Raw genomic sequence first — 16773 nt, forward strand, 5'->3', positions numbered from 1 at the left:
GCAAAGAGGCATGAAAAGGGTCTGCTGCATAGAGTACCATTTTAGAATTTTTATTAACATTACCTGAATTTCATTTTTATTCAGATGCAGAAGAGGAACTAAAGTGACAATTCAGGGGGTGTTGAGAAGGACAGGGAGCCACCCTATACATCCCTAGGGTAGCTGTGTAGCTCAGCTAGAGGCCACAGGTCTTGATCCAGCTCCTGGTAAGATATGGATGGCATCTTTTGATCATGCTGGGATTTCTTGATTGTGCAATAATGAAATACCCTTAAATTGTCCATACTCAAAGATTGGAAGAGTAAGCCAGTCGCTAAGCTGGCACAGGGATATGCAACTTGGAAGAATCTCATGCCAGCTTGTTTGGTTTCCTGGCTGTAAGCAATGCTGAACCCTGCTTTGTGTAGAAAAATTAACCTACTTAGCTTTTTACTGGGACCTTATTAACTGCTGCGTGTCTCTTTTGTGTTGTTTTTGGGGTGGTTTTTTTTTTGTTTTCTTTTCTACAAGTTAAACTTTGTGTGCTGACAAACTTGGTGATAAACAGCGTGACCTTCTGTCCTGCTTTGCCCAGGCTCATCAGCTGTGGAGTCAAATCTATATCCTCCAGGGCAGAAGATGGAGAATATTTATAGGCAGTGAAATCCAGTTTGAAAGGATGTTCCTGAGACCTCGTGCTTTCAAACCTGGACAGAATCCCTCTCACATCTGGCTCAGAACCTTGAAACTGGACCGGCCCATGAAGTAGTTCACTGGGCCAGATTGAGAACAGAGTTTTCTCTTGTCCAGACTTCCTGCTGAGACTATCGAGAGTGTCTTGGGTAGGCTCCAGGTCTATGATTTATGGACAAACCACAGGCCAGGAATCTGCAATCTAAGCTCCTTGAGCAGCAACTGTTTAAAACATTATGGGAAGAAATAGCCACTGTTTCCGCAAGAAGAAAACTTGAGAGCCATTAATAATGTTTAGCACTTCTGTAGTGCCTCATGATTGTTAATTGATCCTCCCAGCCTCCTTGTGAATTAAGTCAGAATTATTTTTATTGTACGAATAAGGTCTGTGTGGAGCTTGAATACATTTCCCTAAGAAACACAGTGAATTTGAGTTGGGGATGCAGCCCAGGACTTGAGAATCCCAGCACAAAGTGAAACAAACCTCCTCCAAGGTCCAGAGGCACAAAACCAAGTACCTGCTGGGTTTGGAGGAGGCAACCTGCACTAATGTAACAGCAGCGTGGGGAGCAGCTCTGCCCAATACCCTGTGCATCTGGAAATGCTTCCCAGGGCAGTTCTGGGTCTGCCCAAACCTTACCCAGTGCCATCATCTACTTTCCCAGTAACCCCAGGGTTCAAAAATTCCGAGGATTTCAGAGCAGACCTGGAACCTTGGCTGATAACTGAAATTATCATGTACAAAGTCCTTTCCAGCTGGTTGTCTCCCTTATCGCTTGGGAAGGAGAGGGTGGCATGCTAAAATCTATCTTGCTGTCTTTCTCAACCCAGAACAGCTCAGCTCCTGACGGTTCTGGAGTGGATTTAACACAGGTTTTTTGCTTCTTTCATCAGCAGGAAGTTTGTTTGTTTTGGTTTGGTTTGGTTTTCCCCTGGAAGAAACGTCATTTGTTCTCCCTCTGCTCTCAGAATCATCTTTTGTTTCTCCTTTACCTCCTCCTTTACACTTAACCTCCATCTTCAGTAGAGCACTTAGTGGCTGATGCTGTGCTTGCAACATGGTCTTGGCCAAGCAGGGAGTTTATCTGCCTGGACAGTAATTTTCCCATTCTCACTTGTGACATAAGGGTGCTGCTCTTTGGTGCTGCCTCCCACTGTCAGACCTGGAGCTCCTTCTAGCAAGCAAGAACTGTATCTCAAACCACAAGCCCTCGCCCATCACACTGCTCCTGGAAACAGCTTGGAGTATGAGCAGGTGGGATAAAAAAGTCTGTAATCAGTTCTGGTCAAAATGGAATAGCTGGCAGGAGTGCAAGCACTGAAAGCTTCTTTAAGTACTTAAGTTTGTAAGGAGTCCTGATTGTCTCGTTGCTGTTGATCTATTTACAGCAGCAGGAAGGATGAAAAACTGGTGAAAGAATAAGAGTTTCCTCCTCTCTTTAAATCTTTATGGAAAAAAGGTATCGTAATGAATTGTCCATTAAACATATCTGTCCAACTTTATTCCAAGTATCAACATATGATCCGCAAGGGATTTGGGGTCAGGTAATAGTAGTTAACAAAGCAGCAGTCTGCGATGCCAAGCAAAGCTTGGTTCTCCTTTTGCAGCCCAAGTAAATGAGGGGTAATTGGGGTTAAAACCCACACCAGAAGTAAACTAGTAAGTAAATCCTTCATGGATCTGGCCCAAATTAAACTCTTAGAAACTCGGGAAGGCAGAGCTGTGACAGGAGGTGGAGGCAGGTGCAACTTGTTTTGTTTTGCTGATGTATCTCAATCACTGGACTTGTTCTGTCCCAAGTGGTTCAGCAGATACTTTAAAAAACAGGTATTTTTAAAAACATTTTCTGCCAAGACAACTCAAAACCAAAGTGTAACAGTGTATCCTATCTTTCGCAACATGTATCTGAAGTGTTGCTATTTCAGGGACCTGCCTTCATCTATACAGTAGCATGCGTGAAATTAAGCCAAGATTTTCATACTAGAGTCTAAAGCACTGGGCCCTAGGCCAGCTCTGATCCACACCAGTTCTCTGGTGGGGAGAAAAAGTGAATTATTAAGAAATTGCTAGCAAAAGTCCAGCAGGTCTACATGGGGAATCAGATTGTCTGTCTGGTGAGCTGCCTGATTCTGGGAGAGCTGCTGCTCCTCGCTACGCCTGTACCTATGGCTGCATCTTCGCGCTGTTGTTGAGTACAAATAGCGATCAGAGCCTGTGCAGCCACCGTGTCCTTGTTGCCTTTAGGAATGGTTTGAGGCCTCAAAACATCCTGTGAAACAGATGCGCGATTGGTAACCAGTACATGCTGTTACGGGTTGGTGCTTTTGGAGCTGTCTGTACTGGAAATACCACAATTCTTTTGGCTCTTTTCAATGCAGACTTTTAAAAGGCTGCATTTACACGCATCATTGAGGCTCAGGGTGTTTGCACTCCTCACATTGAGCACGAGATTAAGGTGCGCAGGGAGGCGGCGGGAGGGGCCGGGCCCGCCGGCGCTTCCCCGGAGCACGGCCGCCCCCGGTGGCCGCCGGACCGCCCGGCTCCGGCCGGGTTCGTCTCGGCAGGCGCCGCCCAGCGCCGCGCCTGCCCATGGGGAGGCTGCGGGGCGAGGGACGGCCCGGGTCGCCTCTGTCCCCCGCTGGCGAGTGGAGCCGCGACCGCCGGGCCCCGCTGAGGGGACAATGCGAATGGGGACGGCGTGAGGGGCATCACCATAGCAACCGGTGGCGGGAAGCCAGTGCGCCTGCGCAGGAAGGGTGCGGCCCTCGCCCCAGGCGCATGCGCAGGCCCGGCCGGCGGGACGCTGACAGTTGGCTGGCGCATGCGCACCGTGCCCGCTGCCGGGTGAGGGAGACGGTCGGTGCCCGCGCATGCGCTCGGGCTGGGCAGCGGGGCACAGCGGTGGGGCGCGAGGAGCGGCGAGAGCTCGCGCCGCGGCGGAGAGGTCAGTGGCGGGCCGGGGCGGCCCGAGCGGGAGGGGCGGCCCGCGGGCAGCGGCGGCCGCGCGAGCCGCGGCGTGACGTCATGACGCCCGCGCCATCGGCGCAGTGCCACCTGCTGGCGGGGAGGCGGCGGCGTCGAACCGGTGTCATCCTCGGGGCGCGACGTCATCGGCATGAGGATGTGACGTGGCGGTGGGACGTCATCCCCGTGGGTCCCCGGGGGGACCGGGCACGGCGCGGGGGAGACACCGGCATGGTCGGCACAGGCCTGCCTGGCCCTGCGGGGAGCCTGAGCAGGGGCTGGGGGAAACCCCGGGGCACCTCTGAGCGTGTCCTGGGAGCGCTGAGGTGTGAGGGGACCCAGGTCGTTGCTGTGCTGCAGCTGTTCGGTAGGGTGAAGCCCCAGCCTTGATGTTAACACGGCATCAAAAGCTAAAATGAGGTGAAAAAGGCAAAGTTTTTCAAGGGAGGGCTGGATTGCGAGGGTGTCGAAGTTCAAGCATGTGTTGGCTGCTAGGAATATTCATTACAAACTTTGTTTTATGTGTCCCGTCTCAAAGCAAACTTTCTTCAAGCAATGTTATCAGGGAAAGCAGTTCTGAGGAGTCTGTCAGCGGCTTCCTTCATGAAGCAATGTGAAATTTTATCTTTCTCTTCCAGGCCCAGGGGCAAAAGGAGCAGCGGTCCAGCCCTGAGGTGAAACTGGGTGTCGGCTGTTTCACTGACAATGCTCTGGCCCTAATCCTGCAGATACACAGGTGCTTGTTTTAACCATGCTGGTTTAAAATAAAGCCAAAGTTATGTATTTGCTGGGCAAAAACGTATGAATTTACTAAATAGTTTGACTCTCATAAAGCCCAAAGACAATCGCATTGATGCTCAGTCTGTTGGCTTCTGTATGAACTCTTAAAAAATCACAGGTTGGGTACTGTGACTTTTATCTAAAAAAAAAAACCCACCAAAACCCTTGTGTGATTGGCTTTCAGATCTACTTAAGATCCTGTTCTTCATCACCCTCCTTGTCCCTCCTCCCTCCTTTGATTTTGCTGTTTGGATTAAAACAGTTTTCTGGATAGTCAGAAGTCATTTTATTGCTTGACACTATACAGATGTGTCAGAGGCAGACTGGAAACAGAATTTTTATCATAAGCTTTACATTTGGAAGAAAATGGACCTCAAATTCTTTTGAGCGTTTGTTTTTTCCACTGAGTTAATTTTTGTTACAGGTTTTTTTCCAAATAAACTGTCGAATGGTAGAAAAGAGCGATTTAAGCAGGATGTTTGACAGATTATCTTATGCTAGTGAAACTCAAACTATGTTTCAGAGTCCCCAGTTGAATTTACAGCCCTTGTGCAGAGTTGCGAAAAATCGTTTTCCTGAAAGCTAAACTCAGAGGAATTGACATCGTTGTCTGAGAGCTGACCTCTTGCTGCTGTTGTAGGCATCTGTGGAAGATACACATTTATGCATCCCTGAGATCATTGGTATGATACCAGAGTTTCCTAGAGCACTCACAGCAAGTCTATGGGTAGCAATATATTTGCAAAGGTACTAAATTGATAAAAGGAGAAGGTATTTTAGTAGGAAGAAATGTGAAATTGTATTTTCAGAGCACTAAACCGAGCCTGTTAATGATAGAGGTTGGAGGATGGAGAACAGATGTGATAGTGTGGAAACAGCATAAAGTAACATCTGCAAAGTAATGCGTTACTTATATTACTGTAGCTCTTGTATGTGATTTTAGCTGAAAAGAGAGCAAATTATTTGTTGTTAATGAAATGTTAGCATAAAAGATACATGATTAAGTCACTTGTAGAAATCCGTGATGAGTTTGGTCTCCTTTTCAAAGCAAGCATCTTTCTGTTTTAGATAATGTGCAGAAATCAAGATGCTGCATTAAATTTCATTTTATGTTTGGCTTTTGTGATGATAAGCTTTGACATAATCACAAACCAGAAGATATACTTTTGGGGGAAAAATTGTATCAGTAGAACTTGCATTATTTTAAGTAAGCATGCCCTTTAGAGTAATACTGTCTTCTTGGAGGTAAATGGCTTGAATATTTAACATTAAAGTGCTCATCTTTCTCTTTATATCCCCTTCTTCATTAGTTATTCAGTAGATTTTCTTGCCACAAACATCCATAATGCCGATTGCTTCATTCTTGATCTACAGAGTTAGGGCATTGTTTGACATGGTCAAAACTATCCATATTGGAGTGGGGTCAGACATGCGGGGTAAGGTCACTCTGGTCAGTTTGGCAGAACGATGGGCCGGGTGAGGCCGTGTGTTGGGTACTGGAACCAGCACCATTCCGAAGCTGGTGCCACTGGTGCTGTATGACCTGCGGGCAATACGTCCTCTTCAGAATGGATCGTGTTGTAGCTTCACTGTAACAATTTCACCACTACAATATCTGTATGGCCAAAGACCTGTAGGGACCTGCCATTGTTCTGATTATCTATCAGACTCCTGACTCCTTTGTAGCCGTTGCTTCCCAGGATAGATTTACCTGACCTGTAAGTACGGCCTTGTCCCAGAACGATGCTTTGTGTTAGTTTACCAAGTGGTCTGCATCCTTCTGCCTCTGCACTACCTAGCGGTTCCTTTCTCTACCGTCAGGCAGTTTGACCAGTCTCTCCTAACTCATTTCCTAAGTCTAAATAATAAAAAACCAAGATGGATAGAGAATTAATTGCTGTGGAATGATACTGGAAACATATGTGCTGGGTTACTGCGGTTTGCAGTTGCATTTTGAAACCTAGCCAGCTACATTTTAATAGTTTTCGATGTGTTGTATTGATTTTGTATTATTTTAATTAATCATTTTGTCTCTTAACACTTCTTTAATGGTTTACAAAAGAGTGACACCTCTGTTAATACACAGAGTTCTCATTAAAAAGGTATTAGCTCAGCATAGGAAACATTGGTTTCCGTGGAACTGTGTTGACTGGTATTAATTTCATTATCCATCTTTATTCATAATTCCCATATAAGCCGTTTCTTTAAGCACCTGGTGTTGATGGCAGTCTGAAGGATGGGTGTTTACTTCCCTAATTGCCGTTTTGAAAAATTACAGTGACTTCTCCTTGCAAATGATCTGATTCTGTTGGCAGAAGTACCTTCAATGGCTGCTGGTCAGGATGCTTTGGATTGCTACGAGAATGGGCTGCTTTCATCAACATTGTGGGATGGATATTATAAGAATATTTAGTATTCTTATTATTCTTAGTTCCACAGTTTGTTTTATCATGATCTACTGGCCTTGGTAGTTTTTTCTTTTTGGTTTTGATGTACACCAAAAAGATCTTTTTGAAAGTCTTTAACTTTTCTGACCAGAAAACTAATATTATGTAAATTTACCTCCTTTTCATTTTAATACAATCCATTGTTTATATTCAGTGTTATCCAATTCCATTATCATGATGTTGGTTTACATATTTATTTTTATTATTACTCTGATTACTTCTATTTCTCTGAAAACCAAATCAGCTTTTAGTAAGTGTTGTTCTCTTTACAGATTTTTTGGGATTCCTGTGAAATGTTTTTATTCAGTCCTGGATTCTCAGTTGTATTTTTCTGTCTAAATTAATAATTTTGTTTGTTTTCAATCAAATCAAAAAAGCATTTTTGAAACACCAGCTGCATATACTTCTGATTTGTATGTTGCTGTGTTTGCATACAAGCCATGAGCATTTGCACCTGAGCAACCGTTAATTTTTATTTATATGTTCACTTCCCCTTTATCTTTCCAGAGGAGGTATAAAGTAAAAATGTCTATTTCAGTGAAGTGCTTTACAAGGTAAGGTTAGTTTCTACAGTGTTTGAAAGATAGGAGGGCATTTTGTCATGTAAGTAGTGACTTAAAATTCATGTCTGGAATGTGATGGATTTTTTACTGGCTGTGAAATCTTTTACTGTATGTATAAGGTACTGGCAGGGGGGTGTAATCTTGAAAAGAAGTGTGAGCACGGTGCTCTGACAGCATATCAGGTAACAGAAGTGGGTATTGTCAGTAGATATTGATACTGGTCATTGCTGAGATTGCTCATTAGAATCTGATTATGATTTTCCTAGCTGTTGTTCCCTTGCTTTTATAGACTTGCGTTAATTTGTCATTTCCAATATATCCACCTCTGGTTTTGTTATTGTATTCTGGCACAGAAAAGTTGGCAGAGACCAGAATGAGAAGGTTGGTACCTGACTTTGAATTCCTGTTCTGCACTTACATTTGTTCTCTCCTCATAGAACAAGCGTTGCTGTCCTCAGTGTTAATTTATTTGCACTCTACAAGGATAGAGACCCTGCACTGTGCAGATCTACTGTTGTGTCCTTGTAGAGTAGCGTTGGTGATAAAGGTATTGGTTAGTGCAGGGATCTGGAGAGAACAGGCTCTAGTGAAGAGAGTCTGTAAAGGTATGGAGGCTAATCTGCCTTTTCAGAAGTGATAGTGTTGACATGTAGCTGCTTCTCTGTCAGGAACCTGTAGGAAGGTTTTTTTGTTACAGGATTTGGTCTGGAAGAATCCCTAAGGACTGCCTTCTGGTGTGGTTTCCAGAACAAACACTACAGAAATTCTTTCACTTTGCAGTATTTGGACTGGCTTGATTGAAAGTTTTGCTACCAGCCTTCAGATCGGCAGACAGCAGCTTTCAAAAAAGGGGAGGGGGCAATAGAACTTCCAGTGCCAGTGCAACAGTGTGCATCCCATTGCCCTGTCCGCTGTCAACATGCTGTAATTAGCAGTCTAGGTTCATACAGGCCCTGGCAATTAACTCATTTCTGAAGACTGAGGTGATATCAGTCACTTTGATCCCATTATTTGACTTTCCCTTAAGTTCTGGCCAGCCCTGCAGGATTGTCAGGACCACTCCGATGTTGATCTTGCTGGTGGAGGAAGCAGGAGAGGGTGGTCCTGGCGAGGAAGGTGTAGAGTCTGGCTTTCTTTAACAATGAGTAATTGAGGAGGTTATGTACTGAAACCACTGCAGGGATCGAGAGGAGAGAAGGTATCGACTGGATACAAGTCGTTGAGGCCTGCCTAGCATTGATCTGCGCTTTCTGGCCATGATGATGACATATTCTTGGAGACTGAAATGGCGGGAGAATCATTCCTGGAATGAATGGACAGTTTAAAGCAGCAAGTGAGCAGCCCCAGATGTTGTATATTTGCAAGCTCAGAAGAGATAGTGTCAAGTGGTTGGACTGCTGGTAGAAATATGCTTTCAGTTGTTAGAAGCTGCTCTGAAGGTGAGAGAGTAGCAGATGTATTAACTGTTGTCTTTTTGTTGTTTTTTTCTTAAGAAGGATTCTTTGAACTAAGTATTACAAGGCAGTAAGTCTTCTATATGTACCTATTAAACTGGTTGAAATGATCATGAAGTTATTTGTAGATGTTTGTCATAACATATTTTTAACCTGATAGCATCTTACCAACATGGTAGCCTGTTTTCTCCAGTAGACTGTCTCTCAGTAGTCTAATGGAGTGGTTTGAATTTGTCAACAAATCGCAAAATAAAGAATGGATTGATGTAGCTTACTCAGAAGTCCTTTGAAAAGGGGGAAGAGATAAAGAATTACCATGAATGGCAAATGATCTGAGAGAGGAAAGTGGCTGAAAGGTAGCAAAGAGCATCCAAGGTTTCGTTCTGAATCCACCTCGGCATGTTCCTGGTGGTCCCACTGGGCAGTGATGCAGCTTTTTCAGGTCAGTTGAGATCAGGGGTGGTTCCAGCAGGCTCAGAGCTGCAGGTAGCAGAGTAGATCATGAACTTCAGGGTGGAGGAGTGGAAAGTAGAGCATGGAGGCGGAAAAAGAGAGAAATCAGGTGGAACACCTTAATGATACCAGATACTGAAAGAGCCTTGGGCATCTCTGTTAAGGTAAAACCTTTGCTCAACAAGCGGGTGCTTCCAAACAAAGCAAACAAGATGTGAGGATCTGCAAGGCCTGGATGGGGAAGGAATGTGAACAATATAAAACTTCACTGGCAGTGTCAGTAGTCTGCTGTCTGCAGTACAGATCAATGCATCTCAGAAAAGCAATGGGGAATGAAGGAGGTTGAGAGAATACTGGTGGAAATGGTTAAGGACCAGGAAAGATTCTCCTAGGAAAAGGGAAAAGATGAAAGTCTGAGACTCTTATTTTAGAGCACGGACAGTGGAGGATGTGATACATATAATTTAATATAATACTGAGTGGTCTGAAGAGGGTGGATTTGGAGTCTCTGTCCTCCTTGTCTCAACAGCAGACAGTCAATGAAGTACAGAGGAAGCAAACAGAACCAATGAAAAGGAATACTTTCTCCTGGATTTTTTCAGTTAAACCAAACTACTCAATTCAGCAGATGCCTGTGAGTCTAAAAATGGCAGGATCAAAAATGTGAGGGTGTTATGATAGTAACATTGATCAGTTTCTGTAACAATTAACTGTTGTGGTTCTGGTTTGAAGCAAGTTACCGGAAAAAAAAAAAAAAATGTCAGTTCCAAAGTGTAAAGGTAAGGATGGACTATTTGTAGGACTGTAGGATATCTCAGGCTGCAAGTGACATCAGGAGGTCTCTAGTCCAACGTCCTGCTCCAAGCAGAGTCAGCTCCGGGGTCAGATCAGGTTCCTCAGGGCTTTATCCAGTCTGTCAGGCCTGTTCTGCCTCCTGAAGTGTTCTGGGTTTTTCTGGCAGTGGCGTGTGGTGCTGCTGGGGACACGCTGGAGGGGACACACTGCTGAGCGGGGCAGACGCTGAGCAATGAATCTGACCCAGGGGCACAGGTCATTGGCAGAACACAGCGCCGTTAGAGCATGTGCTGTTGCTGTCTCCTTCTCCCTGCAGCTTGGAACTTGAGCAAAAAGAGCAGCCAGTACAAAATACACTCAATCTAACCTTTTCCTTCCATTTTCCAGGTTCCATCATTCATTCTTATTGGTCCTGCTTTGTACCGTTTTGCTGATCCACATTTACTTGGAGGGCACAGCTGGGCTATAGATTTGGCATCTAAGAGGACAGGTAAGTGCTGCTGTTTATTTTATTGGACCAGCTTTGTGATTTGTTAAGTCCTAAAATCTTCCAAAGTGGACTGAATACTATACTGAAAGAAATTATTTTCAAAGCCATTACTTTTCAAGCTTTACAAACTGGTGCCAAAGCTGGCTCTTAGGTACACCAGTAGCAGCAGCATCAGAAATAGTGAGATGTTGAACAGAGCAGGAGCCTGTAAATACAAGTCTGGAAAGGGAGGAATAAGATAGATAAGTTCTTAGTTAGTTTTGCTTCATTCATATGTCTGACTTGGTCTACCTGGGGCACTGAACGTTGATTACAAATGCAAAAGTGCTGATCTGTTTCAAAGTTTAATATCAGGAACTCACCATAAATAATACGACAGTACAAATATGTCTGTGAGAGTTATTTAAAGCTGTGGAGGATGTGAGATTCTGTTTTTCTCCACATGCTGTCTCCTACTTAGAAGAAAATGGTCAATTTACAATGATAACTACACCAAGATTCTGTCCAGGAAAATGAAATTTATGAACTGGCTACACAAAACTTCAGTTTCTTTCTAACGGGAAATGACTCCAAGATTCACAGCAAAATCCTCTGCTGGTTTCAGAGCCTGAGTTTAAAATAAATAAATCCACTAACATCTGTAATTGCTTATAGGAAAGGCTGACCCATGAAAGTGTGTAACCAGCATTCCTTAGCCTCATATGTCTGCAGCCAAGCCATTTGAGAAAACAGTCTCTCCTGTGTTTTTCCTGCTTTTTGAGTCTTTCTGTGCCCAGAGCTTTACTGGAGAAACTGAAGCATAGCTGCTGCCATTCCAAGTGAAACACTCTGGTTTAGGCTTGAAAGAAATAGTTTTTGGGAGTGATATAAAACCTCTGGTAAAATATCCAGAACCATAGTGAATTTAGGACTAGGAAGAAGAGGACAATCAAAATGTGTATGAATAGAGATCTAGTTTTAATGTTGCCTGGGGGTTGATGGCATTTCCATCTGGACATTGTCCCTAGTGCTGTTCCAAGTAATCTCTAGCAAGTATTGCTGTTCTTACTGTAGCTGAAAAGATTAAGAAACTCATTTAAAAATACCATTTGTTTAGTCTGTTTACCTTGTCTTTTTGACAGCAGTTTGTGAAACATGGTCAGTGCCATGGTTTACTGACTACTCAGAGTTCAGCATTAGTTTCCAGGAGACCTAATCCTGGAGGTGAGCAGCTGTGGAGGTAAGAGGAGAGAAAGGATGAACACATTTAATAGACTTGTTCTCAGACTTGTCCCAGAAACCCTTCTGAAATGCCAGAAACTGCCTTTAATTACATCTCGAAACGAGATTGGGCTCTCCTCTTCAAAGCTGCTGTGTCACAAAGCAGAATTTTACACTCTAGCACAGCTGCTTGATCTGAAGGACTTTTTTTTTTTCTCTCCCATGCTGCATTCCCTGGTCTTGTGTTGTATAAATCTAAGTATGAATGTGTACAAAAAAAGGACAGTCCCAAATCCTGAGCTCCAGGACAAAAGCCTACACAGTATCAGAGACCTGTTTTGAAAACTTTCCTCTTTCCTAATGTGGCTTCTGCGTGTATGTACTATAAGTACAGTGGTAGTGTTTTGGGTCAATACGTACTTTTTCTAATCTATACAAATTCTCTCCTTCTTCAAACTTCTGTTTCACAGTGCATCTGCATATACCATCTGACATAATCACCTTTCTTTATTTCTTTATTTAAGGGCTTTATTAGGTGTCTTTCTGAAGCCCTGTAGCATATCATGAAGATCCTGTGCATGCTCTGTACGAACTGAGGTGCTTAACTTATGATCTAGAGACTCTGAAGAACCGACTTGTTGATGCATTATGTGTGAGAGCAAGTGGGGTCCTTGGAGAAAGAATGTGGTCTACTAGATGGCTGTGAATTAACTGTGGAAGAATGAACTGTCAGAGCAGCAGAGAGGTGCCCACTCTGTTAACTTCATCAAAGTCTGGAGCATGGAGATCTTTGAGATGGTGGAAGGGACTCGGTGAGAATTGCAGGTCATGGAGGATGCAAACCTGACCTGACTCTGGTATCTTCCCCTGCCCTCCTGTCCTCACAGTGTTGTTAAGGCCGCAGTGTTACTAGAACCTGCAGGCTGATGGATGAACAGGACAATGATTTTAAAGAGTTGTGGGCAAATCTTTTGGGTAGAGCAAAGAAAAAAGCTGGGGATGCTGAGGCAGCGAAGAGGACTCCGAACAGGTCAAAGGGCACTGCAGCGAGGAGCAAGATAAGAAGAGGCAAAGCTGTTGCTAAGAGCCAAAACCATCATCACTTCCCAGCAGCGAAAGAAACAAACTTGCCTCAAGGTTTGGGTCTAAAGGAACAAACATTGGTGAACAAAGAAGATGGTGACGCTGTGGCCTGTAGTAGTGGTGAGACTGCAGAAAGGGACGGAAAGAGAAACCCTTTCCCTGCCAGCCAGCTGAGTTCAGTGGCCAGTGAGTGCAGCCAGAGGACTCTGACAGGTGAGTGAACAGAAATCTTTCAATCAGAAAATAGTCTGGGACTGAAAACACTCTGTAATTCAGTGGAGCTCTTCAGAAGTCCACCTGGAGGGGACATACAGCCACTGGATGTTGCCAAGGCCAGAAATATAAACAAGTTAAGAAAGCATTAGTCCTTCGGTGGTTATTAAACTTGAAGGCCAGAATGCAGTTGCCAGCTGCATTCTGCTTGTTACGAGCAGCAGGAACCACAGGACATCCCATGGTGGGATGCTGGGCAGAGCGAGGCTGTAGGGCTCGCTAGTGACCTTCAGGAAGGCCTGCCTTAAATTTCCTTCCTCTAAAAGGGTTGTAGAGATATCTAAACTCCACTGTAGCAGAGAAGCCTGATACTGTAGTTATAAAATGTGATGTAGTAGCTTAACAAATTGTTCACTTCTTCCTCTAAGAATGGCTGTTGCAAAACTGAGTCTGGTTTAGGCTGCTTTTGGAATAGAATTCCCAACAGCTCTCTGGACAGCTCAGCTGTGCGCTTAATACTGACTGGTAAAGCTCCGGTGTTTTCTCCCCCTCTAGTAAATACTCTGAGTGGCTGTTCTCAGACTACATTGTCCTTCCATCCTGCTACACCACCAGGGACCTGTTCTTCACCCACCTCAAAGATATCGCTGCTCGCAGGGCCAAAGCTGCGGGTAGCAGAGCTGGTAGTGGAGAGAATGCAGCAGTTCAAGAGAGTGGCACCTGAACAGCTAAAACACAGCACAGATGAGAGTTTGCCAAAGTCTGTGGCCAGTGGAGATTTCCCTGATGGAAGCCAGGAGCAGAACCCACCAGAGAACGGTACATTTCTCTAGTTAGCTCTTGTACGTGCAGAAGGAGTGCTGGGGGCTGGTGAGAATGGTTGCATGAGAAGCAGTCGGGATTCCTGGGCTTTGTTCCCAGCCAGCGTAGTAACTCAGTGTGCAGCACTGAATAAATCACTCCAGATCACTGAGAAAACTTGCTTTCTCTATTGTTAAAGGGCTATCTGTACCTTTTTCCCAGCTCTTCTCTGAGGCTGAATGAACCTTATGCTTGATTCTGGAGGGATAATGGTCTTGTTGGAAATAGGTTGAAATTCCAACAGGATCGGCGAACTTTGTCATCCTACCCTTGGGACAGCGCTAGGCAGCGGTGAGGTAAATATGGCTTTTAGGTAGCCCCTGTCTTTGGTAGATCTCCAGGCACTCTACAAAAGTAATGTGTTCTATGCAGATGTATTAAATTCAAAGCAATTTTTCTCTGATTTTGTTCTTCGTAAGTCAAGGCCCTGTTGATTCTTCACGGACATGAAAATCTGCTGTGTTTTAATATGTGGTGTATAAGATCCCATGTTCTCTCTAGAACCTTTAGCCAAAACTTGCTCTTCATTCGGCTCTGACATGTGATGTACTGTGAACGAATTGCCACCTCCTGCTTCTTGGCTAGTGCAGTCCTGTAACATTTAAAGAGTGCAGTTTATACATTCCGTTGTGAGCGATCGAAGGTGAAAATGCAAGAGAAAGGTTACCATTTATTTTTACATCTAGTTTATTAAACTAATAATGACAAGTATAAAAGCTCCAAGCCTTTCATACAGGGTTCTTAGTCTTCTGTCTTAGATCATATCTCCTTTCTTTGCCAGATACCCACCATCTTCCATCCGTGGAGCATGACGGTGCTCTGGCTTTGGCTCTTCAGCAGGCAACCAAAGAGGAAGCCCTGGCAAGCCTGGAGGATGAAGGTTTGTTTTTTTGTCAGATCTGCCAGAAGGATCTCTCAGCCATGAACACAACGCGACGAGAGCAGCATGTTAACAGGTAAAAGACCAGTATGAGGTGTGACAGTGTGACAGAACTGTTTTTTGGAAACTAAGTCTGCTTTCTGAACTATTAAGTGTATAATCATAAGAGGAGATTATAAGGTTATATTAGCCATAGACTTTTATATATAGCAATCTTCACAAGAGGTAAAGCTGTAGATAGACGGATGCACTGCAAACTAGTAATCACCAGTCCTGGTACATCTGATGAATGGTCTCTTAGCCCTGTGTCTGTAGGTTGTGTGTTTATTATCTTATAGGGGAGTGATTTTTGTAACAGGTACTGCAGATCCAGGATTTCATACCCTCGATCTCTTTGGAGAGGACAGAAAAAGAACCATTAAATTTTTTTGCATAGTTTTGGCCTACCACAAATTATTAGAAGTTCATTATCCTGCACTCTTGAATGTGATTTTAATTTTGACTGATCCCTTTTCTGTGACATAAAACATGGTCCTTGTCAACTGAGATATCTGACTTGAAAACATGTGCATTCTTGACACTGCTCGGGGTCATGCCTACAAAAGCAGGAAGAAGTACAAGGAGTAGTCCTGTTTTGGGTGATGAAAACTTACCATTTCTCTGGTAGAGTGATTCTTTTTTTTTTTAATGGCAGTTTGTAAGTTAGCTGGAATGTTAGAATGAATGTAGAAGGAAGGATTAGCTGATAGATATGCGATGAAGTTAAAGAAGGTTATTACCTTGCACTTGCTTCTGAGCAACACGTTTTTAATACACCCGTGAGGCTGTAATCTCCATGTAACTGTTATATGTCGTATTCATCACAGCAGTGGGCACATAGTTCTTGTTTTTCTAGGGGATGTTTCTCTGGCTGTTACAGATATTAGAGATTATTATGCTTCCTTTTCTTTAATATGGTTTAAGTCTTAGCATGGGCAGTTTTAAAGTCTTCAGAGGTAAGCTCTGCCGTCATGTTACAGGTGTCTGGATGAGATGGAAGAAGCACAGCAAACCTCCAGCAAACCACTGGTCCCTGAATGCCCCATCTGTGGGAAACAGTTCCAGACTCCACAGAGCCGAGTCAGTCACTTGAAACGCTGTGCTGTTGAGATGGATGTTCCTCCTAAGCTGCTGCTTCAGGCAGTGCAGTTGCAGGTGGCCTCGCTTGGTGATGCACCTCCTCAGTGTCCCAGGTAAGCTGGTGAAAACACAAGAAAGATACTGGTTACTTTCTTTGGCCTGAGAGACAGTGACCCTGTTCTCCTGGGGAGGAGAGGTAGAAGCAAGGAAGGCTCGCACGTTGTGTTGGCCCCAAGTCCAAAGAAGGTCAAGCAGAAGGTCACCCAGTACCACGTGAGGAGAGCGTGGTACGCAGTTGGAGAAATCATCTTGCTTCCCTTCAGAAGTGGTGCGGTGGTAGATGACTATAAAAGGCAGCAGGCAGGAGCAAAATGTGGAGTAAATAATCTTACACTGGTTTGTCAGAAATATTTCTACTCCATGAGGCAATTACGCAGTAAAGCTGAATGGTGTGTTTGAGCTTATTAAGCGAACCACAGAGTTTGAGTATGCAGTCTCTTCTGAGCATCTGTCGTGACAGTGCCTCAGCTATTCAGCTTGTGGCTCTAGTGGATATATGTGCTTTACACCCCAAGCCAAAGAGGAAACAGGCGTGATGTTTTGAAATGTGCTCAGTGCGGAGCTGCATCTGCTGTCTTGGATTTGAGCAGAATCTTCAGAGCATGGCGAGTGGTGCCTGACTGACTGTAAAAGAGCTCATAAGTCTCTTTGTGCTGAGGAAAGACCGTTGACTGTTCCCTGTGGAAGCAGAAGAATGGAAAAGCATTTTCTGCTTCAACTTGGTTTTGCCCATTTGGT

The 16773-nt window shown here is 44.2% G+C and overlaps 1 protein-coding gene across 7 annotated transcripts in view; it reads left to right on the forward strand.

The window, feature by feature from the left end:
• The first annotated feature begins 3498 nt into the window (after nt 1-3498).
• Nucleotides 3499-16773, forward strand: part of SLX4 (SLX4 structure-specific endonuclease subunit) — a 30224-nt gene continuing 16949 nt past the window's right edge. For 3 of the 7 annotated variants that reach the window (XM_082064159.1, XM_082064164.1, XM_082064165.1), the window contains exons 1-7: nt 3499-3617; nt 4276-4373; nt 10517-10619; nt 12344-13115; nt 13671-13934; nt 14758-14932; nt 15876-16088. In XM_082064159.1, the coding sequence (XP_081920285.1) occupies nt 12746-13115; nt 13671-13934; nt 14758-14932; nt 15876-16088 (1022 nt within the window). In that variant the 5' untranslated portion in view covers nt 3499-3617; nt 4276-4373; nt 10517-10619; nt 12344-12745. Of the gene's footprint in view, nt 3618-4275; nt 4374-8484; nt 8867-10516; nt 10620-11738; nt 11839-12343; nt 13116-13670; nt 13935-14757; nt 14933-15875; nt 16089-16773 lie in introns of those variants that run through there. The other 4 variants (XM_082064160.1, XM_082064161.1, XM_082064162.1 and 1 more) reach the window with 4 other exon arrangements.

This window comes from Streptopelia decaocto, assembly GCF_964273445.1.
Source record: "Streptopelia decaocto genome assembly, chromosome: 13".
Taxonomy (NCBI): domain Eukaryota; kingdom Metazoa; phylum Chordata; class Aves; order Columbiformes; family Columbidae; genus Streptopelia; species Streptopelia decaocto.